Source organism: Nipponia nippon, unplaced genomic scaffold (genome assembly GCF_047370975.1).
Source record: "Nipponia nippon isolate SJK-2023a ecotype South Korea unplaced genomic scaffold, ASM4737097v1 scaffold_13, whole genome shotgun sequence".
NCBI lineage: Eukaryota > Metazoa > Chordata > Aves > Pelecaniformes > Threskiornithidae > Nipponia > Nipponia nippon.
The window spans coordinates 9,735,097-9,748,510 of NW_028262324.1; the positions used below are offsets into that span (position 1 = coordinate 9,735,097).

Below are 13,414 nucleotides of genomic sequence, written 5' to 3' on the forward strand. Positions count from 1 at the left end.
GGAGAGCCTGGTGAAGAAACAGCAGGAGCCGAGGGCAAGGGAATTGTTTCCTTTCCTTGGCAAGGCCATTCTCCTTGGATCCTCCTCTCTTTCCAAGAAGAGAGCAGCTCTGGCAGCCTCCTTTCACCCCTGCAATGACTCTTCCAACACATCCAGCCACTCCTTCTCTCTGTCACATCCACCCAGCTGTGGCACAGATTGAAGTGGGTGCCTTGCCCACTGCCATAGTGCTGCTGCCCACATCTCTCCCCAGCTGTGGGGCGAGATGAAGCTGTAACCCAGCAGCTCCCCCCTGCTCTGAAAGCCAAAGCAAAGCCCGAGGGTCATGCTCACTCAGGGCTGACACTCAATCCAGTGTATTTCAGGGACACTGCCAGAAAAATGGTTGCATGGTCTCAGGGTTTCGGCTGCGATGTATGACATCCCATCCCTCCGTCCCAGCAAAGCGGTACTGGCTCAAAGTGATCAGTGCTATTCTAAATCTAGAAATCTGCAGCGCTAGTGAAAATGTTAACAAAAAGCTGTTTGTTTAGTTTAAAATACCCTTACAGACTAAACAGCTTACATCCAGGTTGTGTACAATGACCTGTAAAATTTTTTTTCTTGGTTTATCTGAGAAAAATATGCCCATGGCAAAGCCAGTCCCGGTTTGTTGTTGTAACTAGGCACTGTTCTTAGCAAACTCGCCTGCTAGCCGCAGTTGGCTGTTGTGAATAACTAATGGAGGTTGCATAAGATGAGAAACTCTGTGAACCTGGCTGAAACCAGCTGTCACGCTGGTAATGCAGGGAGTACCGCTCTTCCCTATGAATCATGAGGTGGTGGTTGTTTGGGGACACAGAGCAGTTAGGGCCAGCAGAGCCATTAGGTCATCGCAGCTGGCCACCTCTGTATCACAGGCCATGTCGTATCGTCTGTAAAACCCTGTAATGAATCCCATAGCCTGTTTCAGGAAGGTAGGATGTGTGGCTGATGCGTGAATTCCAGAGAATTATACTGCTTTAACTGGGTGATGTCAAGAAATAAAGAACCTATCACTTCCACTTTTGCTCTTACAAAATTCAGCCTGATTTGTAATCGGAATATTTCTGGCTGCAGTTATGTTATGTAGCCACTCAGGTTGTTCATAACAAGCAGATATGAGCCCTGGTGCCTTGATTAAATTCCAGTTTAGATGATTGTATTCTGCTTTGCTACAGTTTCCACCGTTTCTGTACTCGCTGGTGATGCTCTGCCTTTCCTGCCCTGCCCTGCGTGCCAGGGCCATTCTGCGCTGTCAGCTGCAGACCCTGGCCTGGGCTTGGGCTGAGCTTCCTGGAGGAGATACCAGAGCAGGCTCTGCCCGGTCGTGGCCCGCAGCCCTTGTTCCCGTTGTTCGGATGGATACACAACATACCGGCAGCACAAATAGTGCCATGTCACAGTATCCAGGTTGGGCACAAACAACCCCGTCACACCAGAAACATGGTCTCCATCAGGAAACACTCTGCCTCTTTCAAGGTCCACCCTGGCACGACTGTGGGTGAACAGGACCGCTGCTGTCCCGTGGGGGGGACCAGGGCCGGTGCCTTTCTTTGTGGCTTTCCTGGGCAGGTGGTTTGTACACGCTCAGCAAATCCATTGCGCTTGAAAGGTGCTGATCCATCACACACACGTACGCAGCTGCCCAGCACCTCCACAACAAATCTGATGCTTCCAGAAGGTGTTGGTCTTGCAATACATTCCCTGTGTGATGGACAGAAAAACGCTGTACTTTTTCTTCCTGATTTTTGCTGTGTGTGGCAGCACAGCTGGGGCTGCTGTACAGCGCTGCCAACCAGACTGTAAATCCCGGGCTGCTGTAAGTCACTCTTCTCTTCTCCCCAGGTAAAACATTTAGGCTGAAAAAGAGCATGTGTCTGGGGAAATGCAGGCAGGCAGCAAGCTCGCCTCGGGGGATGGCTGCAGTTCTGAAATAAGATGCTTCCAGGTGCCTTAGGATCCCTTGCACTGAGGGCATTAAATCAATACCTATTTCACTCCTGTAGGCAGGGTCCTGTTTATGTCAACAGCTGATGCTTCAAAGCATTAAGTAATTGCAAAAATGAACTGCCCTGTAGTGAGATATGCGATAAAGATCTATTTAGACCAGATTGTCGTGACTGATGCTGTGTAAACCTCCGAAGCCACTCGAGAGATACTTTGCCCTTGAATTCTGTGAAGAAAGACAAAGGATTTGTGTCTGGCACCTCCTGGCCTTGCGTGAAGGTCGTTGGAGGGATGACTCTGATGAGTGTTTTCCAGCATCAGTACTGCGAAGACGGTGTGTGAGGGGTGGTGGGGGTGCTGTGACGAGCAGGTGTGTGCCCTGCCCTTGGTGGCAGCTCAGCTCTTCGACACCGGCCCTATACTGTTGAAACTGCTCATGTACTTTCTTCTGCTCAGCAAGTCAAGCCAGTACCCTGGGACCAGGCAGTGCCCTTGCCCTTGCTTTGCCCTGGACTTCTGCAGCAGCGTTGGCCTTACAGCCCTGAATGCCGGGGGCCTGGGGCGGTCTGTGTTTATAGTTTGCAACCCCATATTCAGCGTCCTGCTGTTTTAGCTGTTACAAATAATCCTACATTCAAACCAACTGGCCCTGAGTTTCACTTTCTGCTCCATGCTGGGGAATTTCTGGTTGTTAATTTTTCAGAGGCACCCAGCGAAGCTGAGGAATGCAGGGAAGCAGCCTCAGACTGCCTGAGCGTGGAGGAAGCTGGCATTCGAGAAAATGTATGCAAATAGCTTTTCCTAGGCGTTCTCATCACCATCCACGTTGAAAGCAATTAAACCTCCCTCAGAGTGACACTTCCATGCAAAAAACATGATACAGCACGTCGCCAAACTTGAGAACAGCCAAATAAATCATTAGAGGCAACAATTCTGGGCTCTGAACTGTTGTTCTCCAGATGAGGTATAAATCAGTTGCAGCAGCAAGAGCAGCAGCTGTTTTTAGAGCTGGTAAAGGTCTTTTTAGCTTGACTTCACCTTTTCTGCTCTCAGTCACACTCGCTCCTGCAAAGACTACAGAGTCAGATATTTATAGAGCGACAGCAGGAGTCCTGCTGCAAACAGGAACAAAATCAAGCATGAAAGAAAATCATTAGGATTTCCTCCGAATAAAATAAATATAGTAAAGGTGCAAATGCTCCTTCAGGGAAAAATAAAGACATATGGCACAAATGGTGCCAGTGCCAAAAGCAGGCAGTAATTAAGCCTCGAGGAGAGGGAACCCGAAAGGGCGGCGTTGATGGTTCTAGCAGATCGCTCTCACGGGCTGAGCTGCTTCCTAAGCCTTGATTCAGCACATGCCTAAGCCCTGCTGAAGTCGGTGACTTTTAAGCAGGTATTTAAGTGCTCTGACAAACCGCAGGTTACAGAGGGGAAAGGGAACACAGCCGAAACGGTTGCCTCTAGTCCGGTGCCGTCACTGATGTGCAGCCCGACACACAGCCCGACACCCGGCTCCTGTCAGCACCACGTCAGTGCTCTACACAGGAGGAAAACATCCAGAGTATGGTCCTGCCTGGTACCCACCATGCCGGAGCTCTTCCCGCAGCTACGTTACGGCTCATGCCAGCAAACATTTAGCCAGGCAGTCACTGCTTGCGGATTGCTGCGGGAGCCAGCAGCATGCAGGCAAGCGTGGGCCAGCAGCGCCAGCTTTCCAGCCCTGTGGTTTTCATGGGGATATGAGTGATGTGGGGACCTGGAAAACAAATGCCCAAGCTCCTGTTGGCTGTGGGGGGCAAAGCAAGCCTTCCCTCCCCTCGTCAGACCAAGATGAGCAGGAATCACTTTGTGCAACGTTCACCAAGCTGCTTCTGAGCGACAAACCCCAAAGCAGAGCCCGACCTCGCTACGATTTTAAGAGAAATGAAAGGCTGCACATGTTTTAAGAAAGTCCTACAAGCCCTTTCCTTGTACATCAAAGGGCAATGACTACAGAGGCAACGCCTGGGTGGTCAAGAGGTTCAGCTCTTTGCCTTTCTAATTAAATATTTATTCCAGTTAATCAAAATCCAAGCTGGGAAAAAGGTTAAGATGGCTGGAAGCCTTTATACTTTACTCCAGCAAAATACCCAAATATATTCACAGAATTAATGAGGATTCAGCTGTGTGGCTGGACGTGCAAGGAAGCATCCAGAATGGAGCCGTTTCGTAGGGTCACCTGGGTAGTTTGGCACTGTCAGCGATGGAGTGGAAATGGTTAAAATCCCCTCGGTTGTAGCTATTGAAGGTAATGGGCATTTTTTGCTGCACAGCAGAAGAATTTATATTCTGTATTTGAAACACCATATTTCGTGTAGCTCTGGAAGGTTCTTATTCACCATGCAACTGTCTTCCCCGCTTGGGAATCCAATTAAGCTGTTGGCCTTTGAGAGTTAATTTTGCATTATGTAATTATGAGTTAATAGAAAGCAATTTCCTCTGAAATGTTCTTTTGTTCCTGGTTGTCCTTGTCCCCAGATTTCTGGAAGGCAGTCACATTTCTACACGGTGTGAAGTCCTGAACTCTTTTTTTACAGGTGGCTTCAACAGAGGCAAAATTTCATCCCACTTTCTTGCCTCCGGTGTTAGTTTTGAAATCCAGCTCTGTTTCTGAAGAGTCCAGATGTTTCTTTTCCATCCCTGTCACCTGGCAGGAGTTAGGCAGCGTTTCACTTCTGCCTGCACTGCCCTTTCATCTGCTTTTGCCCGATGTCCCTGCAATCCCTCACAGAGCAGGGAAGAGCAGCACTCTTCCACACCATCCACAAACAAGGCTGGCCCCAAGGGAGAATTTCCTGGCATCCCCATTTTGACCTCCTGGTGTGCTGAAAACAGCCTGTTTATTTTCTGACTCTCAGGCAGTTTGGGCTGTTTGGCAGTATTTTAGCCCAGCCATCGTCATAGCTTTTTGAGAGGGACTTTGTTAAGTGATATTTTAAAATCTGGGTAAATTACACAATTTACGCTAAATTACACAATAATTTTCTCTCTTGTCTGCTGAAGTTTCCTTCCTTGGGAAATTTTGGAAAGTACAGCCCTCGACAGAATATTTAGATCTCAAAGGCATTTTATGAGTCTTTGCGCAAGTCCACTTTGACGGGGATAGATCACCAGCCTTCAGAGGTGGGCTGACGCAAACAGAGGCAATGAAATCAATTGAATCTCTGCAAAGTGCTGTGACAAGCTTAATATTTTAGCATATTTTTCTGATGACAGCCACCTTCCAAGTGAACATGGAGCTCTGCAAAATCATTTCCGTCGATATTGCCTCCTTTTGGCAGGTATGACGCATCTGTTGACTGTGGCAGAATGAGCCATCCCTATGGTTAGGCACGTGTGCAGGTGCTATTAAGATCAGAGCCCTAATGGCCTTGTTAGAAAGTGTAGTGGGTGGCATAATCCGAGAACTGGTCTACAGCAATCCTGCTTGCGAGGAGCACCTTGCAGCATTCGGTGGAGTTCTTCCATCTTAATAAACAAATATCTGCCTATCCTTTCTGTTACTGCCAACACATTGATGTGAGATAAAATAGCAGCGCCCGTGGGTGGCAGTGGTCTAATACCCAGCTGAAAATGCCAAAGCCACTTAGGTGTGCTCTTATTGCCAAATTAAGTACACACCCTGTTGTGTCTTTCTGAAAACCTGCTGCATCAATAATTATGTCCATGATCTGGCACACAGCAAACGATATGCTAAGTGAATGTTTATTGCATACGCTTTGTCTGTGGGTGTACATGTAGAAAATATTTACATTCCTACTATGCATGCAGCCTCTGTGTCCTGCTCCTGCTCAAAGCCGGTGATGACACTGTGTTGGAGCTGGAGCAAGCCCCACGTTGAAAAGAGACTTTTAGTAAAAAATAGAGAACATTGCTTTTGCAAAGCCGAGAGCTGGTCAGCATCCAGTCCACCTCAAGTCTCTGTCTGAGCGCCACAGCTCAGGTTCCCACTTTGCTCACAAACCATCTGGCAGCAGAAACTCCAGGGAAGATCGAAAGCAAACACCATTGCCGAGCAGCTGGAGGGCTGACATGGTGCGATGCTGACTGTCCTCACCTTTATACATGGAGGCATTTTTCTAATCACAGGACAGAGTCTTTATTCTGGAAAGTCTCTACCATTGGGGCTGCAGGTGCCAGAAGCTCCAGAGACCGCGATAAAGACTGCAAAACGCTAGCAAGAGCTGTGACATCCTTGCTACAATCTGTCCTTCACAGAAGTGGCAGAAGATTATCCTCCCGGATTAGATAGCCCACTGCATAAAGTGACAATGAGATGTGCAGTCAGAGCAGAGCAGCCCTTTAATGACCATTTCCAACCCCAAAACTGAGGATTACATTCTCCGCAGCAGCTCTTTTGCCTGGCTGCCTGCTCTGGGATCAGCTCCTGTGCAGGGCTGTGCTGCTGACCCTGCCGGGCAGCAGTCCCCAGCCCTGCCGGCTCCCCGCTGGCCCTCGGGAGCACGTGGCACTGCCCGTCCGAGACCTTGGGGCCCTTCCTCGGCACTGTCCCACGGCGGCTCTGGTGCTCTCGTGGCTGGGTGCAGGATCTGGCCTGCAGATGCCCAGCCTGGTCGTGCCAGCCGTTCATCAGGAGTGAGCCATGATAGTTGCCAGGTTCGTCTCCCACACACAGCACTTGAGCAACTGTGTCGGTGCCACTGTGAATATGGAGCTCCAACCTCTCCAGACTGCGCGTGGTGCAATAGTGTCCGTATCCTCCCTCCGAGCACCACGCTTGCGCCGGGGCACCCCCAAGCCATCAAAACGGAGCTCTCCCTCCAGTGATGCAAAATGCCTTTTATGTGGAGACGTGCTCTAAGGGTGCAGCTACATCTTCTTGCGAGTGCAGGTGCTGGCAGGACCTGTCCCTCCATTTCTGCTCATGGCCACGCACCAACAGACCTTACCTTCCCCTTCAGGCTGCTGGCAAAGCTGCGCATACAAGCCCTCCTTTAAGTGTCTCAGACACCATCGGTAGGTTAAACCCTGCAGAAAGAAGGTCTTTGCTCATCCACCCCAGGCTGGGAGGGCTGGAGTAGCTGGTGCAGGCTGGAGCACGGCAGGCGGAGGAAGGTGGGGGGGCAGAGCCAGGACTCGCGTGCTCCCGGTGACAGCCCTGGTTGGAAGTGCTCCCACCCTGAAGTCCTAACCTGGCCCTATGGAATAATCCCAAACTTTTAAACCCTTCTTCCTGTTTCATCTTATTTTATTGGAAAAGGGCGAAGGGAGGGAGAATGGCTTTGGTTGGTGTTGCTAACCCTTAGCTGGGATGCAACGGAGGGGCAGGGCAGGGAGAAGAGGGAAAGATAAAGTAAGCAAAAAGAAAAGGGGGAAAGTGAAGTGGATTGACTGGGGCTGAGCTGAGCCCTGGGAGAGAGGGAGAGGGGAGGTGAGTCAGCGCCGAGGCAGCGAGGCAGGCACACTCTGGCGTGGCTCCAGGGCTTCCCTGACTTCACTCCTCCGTGACAGTCCTTATTGCGGCAGCCTGGGCCTGGGAGCGAGTTTCTGGGTGGCTCCTCCAGCAATGTCATTGCTAATTAAATATGTTCAAAAGGTTAGATTATTGGTTGCGACGATGTCTCACCTTTGACCATGTCTGCATCAAACAAATCAAAAACCAAGCAAGAAATCTTCTTGGGTTTCCTTGCCCAAGGCATCCTTTTAGGAGTTGGATAAAAGCTATTTTGTGAACAGCAAATCCAGCCACCACTTGGCCATGCAGTTCTGCTGGAGTATTGTGGGCTCCCAGAAACTAACAGGGCTCAGGATTTAATTTATTTCATTGAAGGTGGTGGTGTGGCAGTCCTGGAAAATTAGTTCCAGTTTCCTTGTTCCTGAAGTTAATGCAGCTCATGCAGCCTCTCCAGGGAAATCCCTGCTTTCCTCTGCCTCCTGGCTCTTGAGGATCCTCTGTCCTCAAGATCCTTCTGCACCTTGGCACATTAAGAAAATTAATGTCTCACCTTTTAAAGAGAGATTTCTACTTTTCTGCTAATCCCTGCTCTTTTTTACTTTATTTTTATCTCCTCCCTCCTCTGACAATCTATGTATCTAACAGGAGGGTGTTTGTCTCCCATTTGTTGAACATGGGAACTGTTTTCTTTATTTGCCCTTACTGCATCCAGACTGGAAGGGGGGCTAATCCTTCCCGGGATTACTGTGATACACAGCTGTACCTGGAGAATCCTTTATCCCATCGTCTGGCCCGGGGCTGACGTGGGGCCGGCACTGGGCACCCGCAGCCCGCAGCCAGGCAGTCACCGTCTGGCTGGGTCGGAAGTTTGGATTGAGCAATGCCTCGTTCCCTGCCGGGGAGAGGCTCACCCCCGGGGTGCAGAGGCAGTCGGGGACACACCGGGCACCCCCTGGCAGATGGTCTGTCCCCATCTCCCATGCCACAGCCCATCGTTCCTGGAGGTGCCGCTGCCTTTCACTGCCCACCCTGCTCCGCAGCCCTGCTTCCCGCCCTGGGCCTGGAGTCCCTGCTTGGTTTTCTCAGCTCTATCTGTTGGTGAAATAAGGAATTACCTCTTCCTCCAGCCTCCCCCAAACAAAGTCTGAGTTACACAGATCCTGCAATCATAAATGAGGCAAAAAACACAGCTCTGTGGGCTGGACTGGGCCCCATCTGCTCTGCAGCTACTTCTCCCGGCCCCCCTGATGGGGATGGTGTTTCTTCTCTCCCATTTTTTCATTTTCAGGCATCTCCGTATCTCCTTCCAACTCCTCCTACACACAACAGAGGAACTGCCCACAAACATATGCAAGACTACTTAATTACTCTTTAACTGACTGGGCTGCTGATTGCTGCTAGTGCTAATTATTACATGGACCGTGGCGACTTTGCCCCCTCTTCACTTCCCCCCATCTGTGCCCATCACCTCCTCTCAGGCTGCGCCTCCTCCCACGCAATGTCTGGGGGGCACCCAGCACTCGTCGAAACAGACCCCTGCTGCCTGGTGGGCTGGGGGGGTCAGCCCTTGCTCTTCTGGTGTTGGCTGCCCCAGGTTCATTACTGGGTGTCCCAAGACCATAGCTGGGTGCCCTGAGCCATGGCTGGGTACCCTGGGCCATGGCTGGGTGTCCCAGGACCATGGCCGGGTGCCTTGAGCCATTGCTGGGTGTCTTGGGGCCATTGCAGGGTGTTCCAGGAACATGGCCGAGTGTCCCTGGACCACTGAGTGTCCTTGGACAATTGCTGGGTGCCCTGGGCCATTACTGAGTGTCTTGGGGCCATTGCAGGGTGTTCCAGGGCCATTGCCGGCTGCCCTGGGCCATTGCTGGGTGTCCTGGGGCTACTGCCCCATGGCCCTGTACCATCAGTGGTACCCCAGGACCATGGCCAGGTGTCCTGAGGCCATTGCCTGGTGTCTCAGGACCATCAGTTGTGCCCTAGGTTCATGGCTGGGTGTCCTAATGTCATTGCTGGGTGTCTGAGGACCATTGGCAGGTGTCCTAGGCCCATGGCTGGGTGTCCCAAGGCCATTGCTGGGTGTCCCAGGACCATCATCAGTGGTGCCCCAGGTCCATGGCCGGGCATCCTAATGTCATTGCTGGGTGCCTCAGGCCCATCAGCCGGTGTCCCAGGCCCGTGAGTGGTGCCCCAGGCCCGTGGCCAGATGTCCCAAGGCCACTGCCCGGTGTCCCAGGCCCACCAGTGGTGCCCCAGGCCCATGGCTGGGTGTCCCGAGGCCACTGCCCGGTGTCCCAGGCCCACCAGTGGTGCCCCAAGCCCACGGCCGGGCGCCCCAGGCCCACCAGCAGTGCCGCAGGGCCGCAGCCGGCGGCCCCGGGAGCGGGGCGGTCTCTCCCGAGGATCCCCGGGCGCCGCAGCAGCAGCGGCGGCGGCGGCAGCGGCGGCGGCGGCGGCGGCGGCGGGAGTTTGCAGCCGGTCCCCGCGGCGCCCCGCCCCGCCCCGCCCCGCCCCGCCCCGCCCCGCGCTTCCCGCCCCGCCCCGCCCCGTCCCGTCCCGCCGCCGCTCATTCATGCGGCGGCGCTGGGCGCGGGCGGCGGCTCGGAGCGGCCCCGGCGCGGCGCCTTCCGCCGGGCCTCGGCGCATGTGAGCGGCGGCGGCGGTGCGGCGGCAGCGGCAGCAGCAGGGCGGCGGCGGCGCATCGGCCATGCGGTGGCCCCGCGGCCCCCGCGGCGCCTGGCGGCTGCTGCCCCGGCGCTCGCTGCTGGCCGCGCTCTTCCTCTTCTCGCTCTCTTCCTCCTTCCTCTACTTCGTCTATGTGGCGCCGGGCATCGGTAAGCGGCGGGCCGAGGCGCGGGGCGGGGGCGGGGGCTGCGCCGTCTGCCGCTGGAAACGCTGAGTAATCCGCGGGCCGCGGCATCCCCGGCGGCCGCTGCCCGGAGAGGGGCGGCCCGGGCCCGGCGCCCCCGGCTGCGGTGCCCCGGGGCTCGGCGCAGGGCAGCGCTTCTCCGCCTCCCGCCGGCGCCGGGGAGAGCCCGCAAGCCGGGGGAGGGGGGGGGCTTTCCCCGGGGCGGGGGGGGTGTCCGGCGCCCCTCGGGGCCGGCACAGGCGGGGGTGCCGGTCCCCGCTGCGTGGAGGGGCCCGCGGGAGCTGCCGGCCGCTCCCCGCGGGGCTTCCCCGGGCTCCGGGGCCGGAGCGGTGCCGCTGCCAGGGCCGAGCAGGGGGGCGGCGAGCCCGCTGCCTGCCTGCTGCCTGCCTGCTGCTCGCTGCCTGCCCGCTGCCTGCCTGCCGGAGAGTTTGTTTTGAAGTGGAGCGTTGTCCAAGTGTTTGTGGTCTAAACTCGCTCTCTGGTGGAAATCCTGCTCTTTTTGTAAGAGGGAGGGTGAGAGCTGTGTATTTTAGAAGGAGAGCGTACCCGTTCCTATCTTCTTTTTCATAGTGCACTTCACAGGGGACTGGAGTAGCCGCGTATGAAAATGGCCAGCACCGTGTGCCGGTGCCTGCGGGGCTGCGCGCCCGTCGCCGTCGTGCCTCGGAAAGCAGCTGTTGTCTTCGTACGGCGTATCTCATTTCTGCGAGGAGCCAAGGCTCGCGGTTTGGCCTTCAATTGGACTTTGACAACAATTAATTTTTAAAAACAATCCCTTTAAAAAAAAAAACATCTTGCAAGTGGGAGTTTCTCCTTGAAATGTCATTGGCATTGCTCATGCCATCCCTAGCTTGGACACCCCAGGGAGACCTGCGTGTGCTTTCCAAGGTGACTTCTGCAGGTTTTATTTACAGATGATGTCCCAGGGCTGCCACTGGGCTTTGGGAGCCTTTTGTGGGGCTAAGCAGGGGTTGGCTGGTGCGTGAAGCCCTGCTCGTGGGCCTCGTGTCCTGGGGACAGCCCGAGTGAGGACACGCATCCGGGGCCTCCCCACCACGCTCCTCCCTGGCTTGGTGGCCCAGGGCTGTGCTGTCCCCATGGGCTGGCCGGTGGCCTCGGAGCTGCCGAGCCACTCTCTTGCCTCCGTTGGAGGACGATTTCACACTGGTGCTAACAGGTGGCACAGCCGCCGCCTGCTCCCTCTGCGAACGCAGCCTGGCTCGGCCTGCACATGTGCTGTCATGGGGCTGGCAGTTGTTTTACCAGATGCATCCTGCAGCCCTTCGCAGGGCGGGCGCAGGGGATGTCTTCTTTAAGAGCCATGGCGTGGCTGTGGATGGGCTTCTCTGGGCCCAGAGGGAATAGCTGTACAGTTTCAGAAAGAAACTTCTCTTATAAGGATGGTTTTGTTTCTTTTGTAGAGTTGTCTAATTCATTTTGTGCCCCTTCTGTGTGGTCACCAGTCCTAGAGGTGCTGGAAATGCTGTAGGGTATAAAATGCTGCTTAAAACCAGCTCTGTGCCCAGAGGCTTTTCCCTACGTGGACCTCAGATAACATGGTCACATCCCACCCCGTTTTCCTGCTATCTGTGATGCTGGAAGAGAAGGCAGAGAGGTGAAGGGTGGTCCCTGTCTGCACCCGCCCGTGGATGTCAGTGATGCTCTGAGTCATCTCCCCATCAGGTGACAGAAAATCTGCTTCCTCTTTTCCCCCCCCTCCCCCCCTTTGTCTTTCAGCCAAAAATGTTTCGGCATGAAAACCCAGCCCAGCATCCCTGGGGCAGCTGGGCTCGTCCTCCCGGCACTTGGAGGGAGTTGTTTTCAGGCCAGAACAGTAAGGAGAAGCTTGAAAGAAAAGTCAGTGAGATAGGACATGAGCAGAGCTGGGGATTTTAATAAATGGACCGCGTGGTGTGCGATGGAGAGATGCTGTCAGTGGGGCGTTCTGGGGGCCTTTGGCCTGCCCGCCGCCTTCTTGTGCGGTGGGGTAGAGCTGGGCTGGTTTGCTCTGGCTGCTGAAGGGCCTGAAGAAGCCTCTGCCCTAAAACTGTCCCTTGCTGGACATGTTGGGGAAGTGACTGAAGAAGGGCTTGCAGCTCATCGGCTAAACCATGGGCAGAGGAGTGATTAATCCATTCCTTGATTGTACCTTAATTAAAAAATCCAAATAAACAGGACCTGAAGCTGCAAGCGAGCTTGAACCAGCTGGAGACTGGGCCTGGAAGGGTTTTCATCTGCCTGGTCCTGCAGGCTTCTGGGAAGGGGCTTCTACAGCAAACCTCTGGTCATGGGGGTCAGTGACCGGCGGTGCCAGGGCTGGAGCCAGCCTGCCCTGCTGGGGTGGCATAGGCCCCTCTGGGTTGGGAATGGCCCCATGGCGGGACGGCAGCGAGGATCCGGGCATCCCTGTGGTAGGGCGTGCTGTCACCGTGGCGGAGGGCAGAGCTGTGCTGAGCCTGTCCCTGAGCCCCTGGTTTGAGAGGCAAAAAAAATTCATTGGCGTTGCTGAGGTTTGTTGTGTTCAAGCAGTTGTGCGCCAGTGCCGGGAGAAAACTGGGACAGTTGCACTTCTGGGTGCTGTCTCAGCGCATTGGTGTGGAGCTGGCACGCTTGCCGGCTCCCTTGCTGGGTGGGAAAGCTGGAAGACTGCTCCTGGTGCCCTTTGGGGATGGGGAAGGGGGGCCCAGCCTGGGCTTTGGGTTGCCTACCCTGGTGCTGGCCCATTGCCCAGCCAACGGTTGTGTTTGGCTCCTTGCAAACGAGGTAACGCCAGCGTGCCCTCGGTCTGCTTGAGACGGAAATGCAGGAAGAAATTAATGTTTACTGTCAGCAAATCACCCTGCTTGGTACCCACAGGGAGCCCAGAGCTTTTGGGGCTTATGTTTGCATTGTGTCCTGGTTTATGCAATGCCTGGGGTATCTCCTTGCTTCTGTCCTTCACCAAGGTTTCCTCCTACAGAACTGAAATTTTCTTGTGGCCTCAAGTTTGTGCAGAGCAATCCAATGTAAACAGCCAGTGCCGCCTCCTTCCCAGCGCTCGCATCCAATACCCGCGTGTCCTCCCCACCACACCACCCTAACAATTTACGTCCCTGGGCTCCCAAAGCCACCTTGGAAAT

At 54.5% G+C, this 13,414-nt stretch overlaps 1 protein-coding gene across 2 annotated transcripts in view; it reads left to right on the forward strand.

The window, feature by feature from the left end:
• Window positions 1–10,014: 10,014 nt before the first annotated feature.
• Window positions 10,015–13,414, forward strand: part of B4GALT5 (beta-1,4-galactosyltransferase 5) — a 39,559-nt gene continuing 36,159 nt past the window's right edge. Inside the window, exon 1 of one of the 2 annotated variants that reach the window (XM_087750297.1) lies at window positions 10,015–10,260. In XM_087750297.1, coding sequence (XP_087606423.1) covers window positions 10,134–10,260 — 127 coding nt within the window. In that variant the 5' untranslated portion in view covers window positions 10,015–10,133. Of the gene's footprint in view, window positions 10,261–11,959; window positions 11,979–13,414 lie in introns of those variants that run through there. The other variant, XM_087750298.1, reaches the window with a different exon arrangement.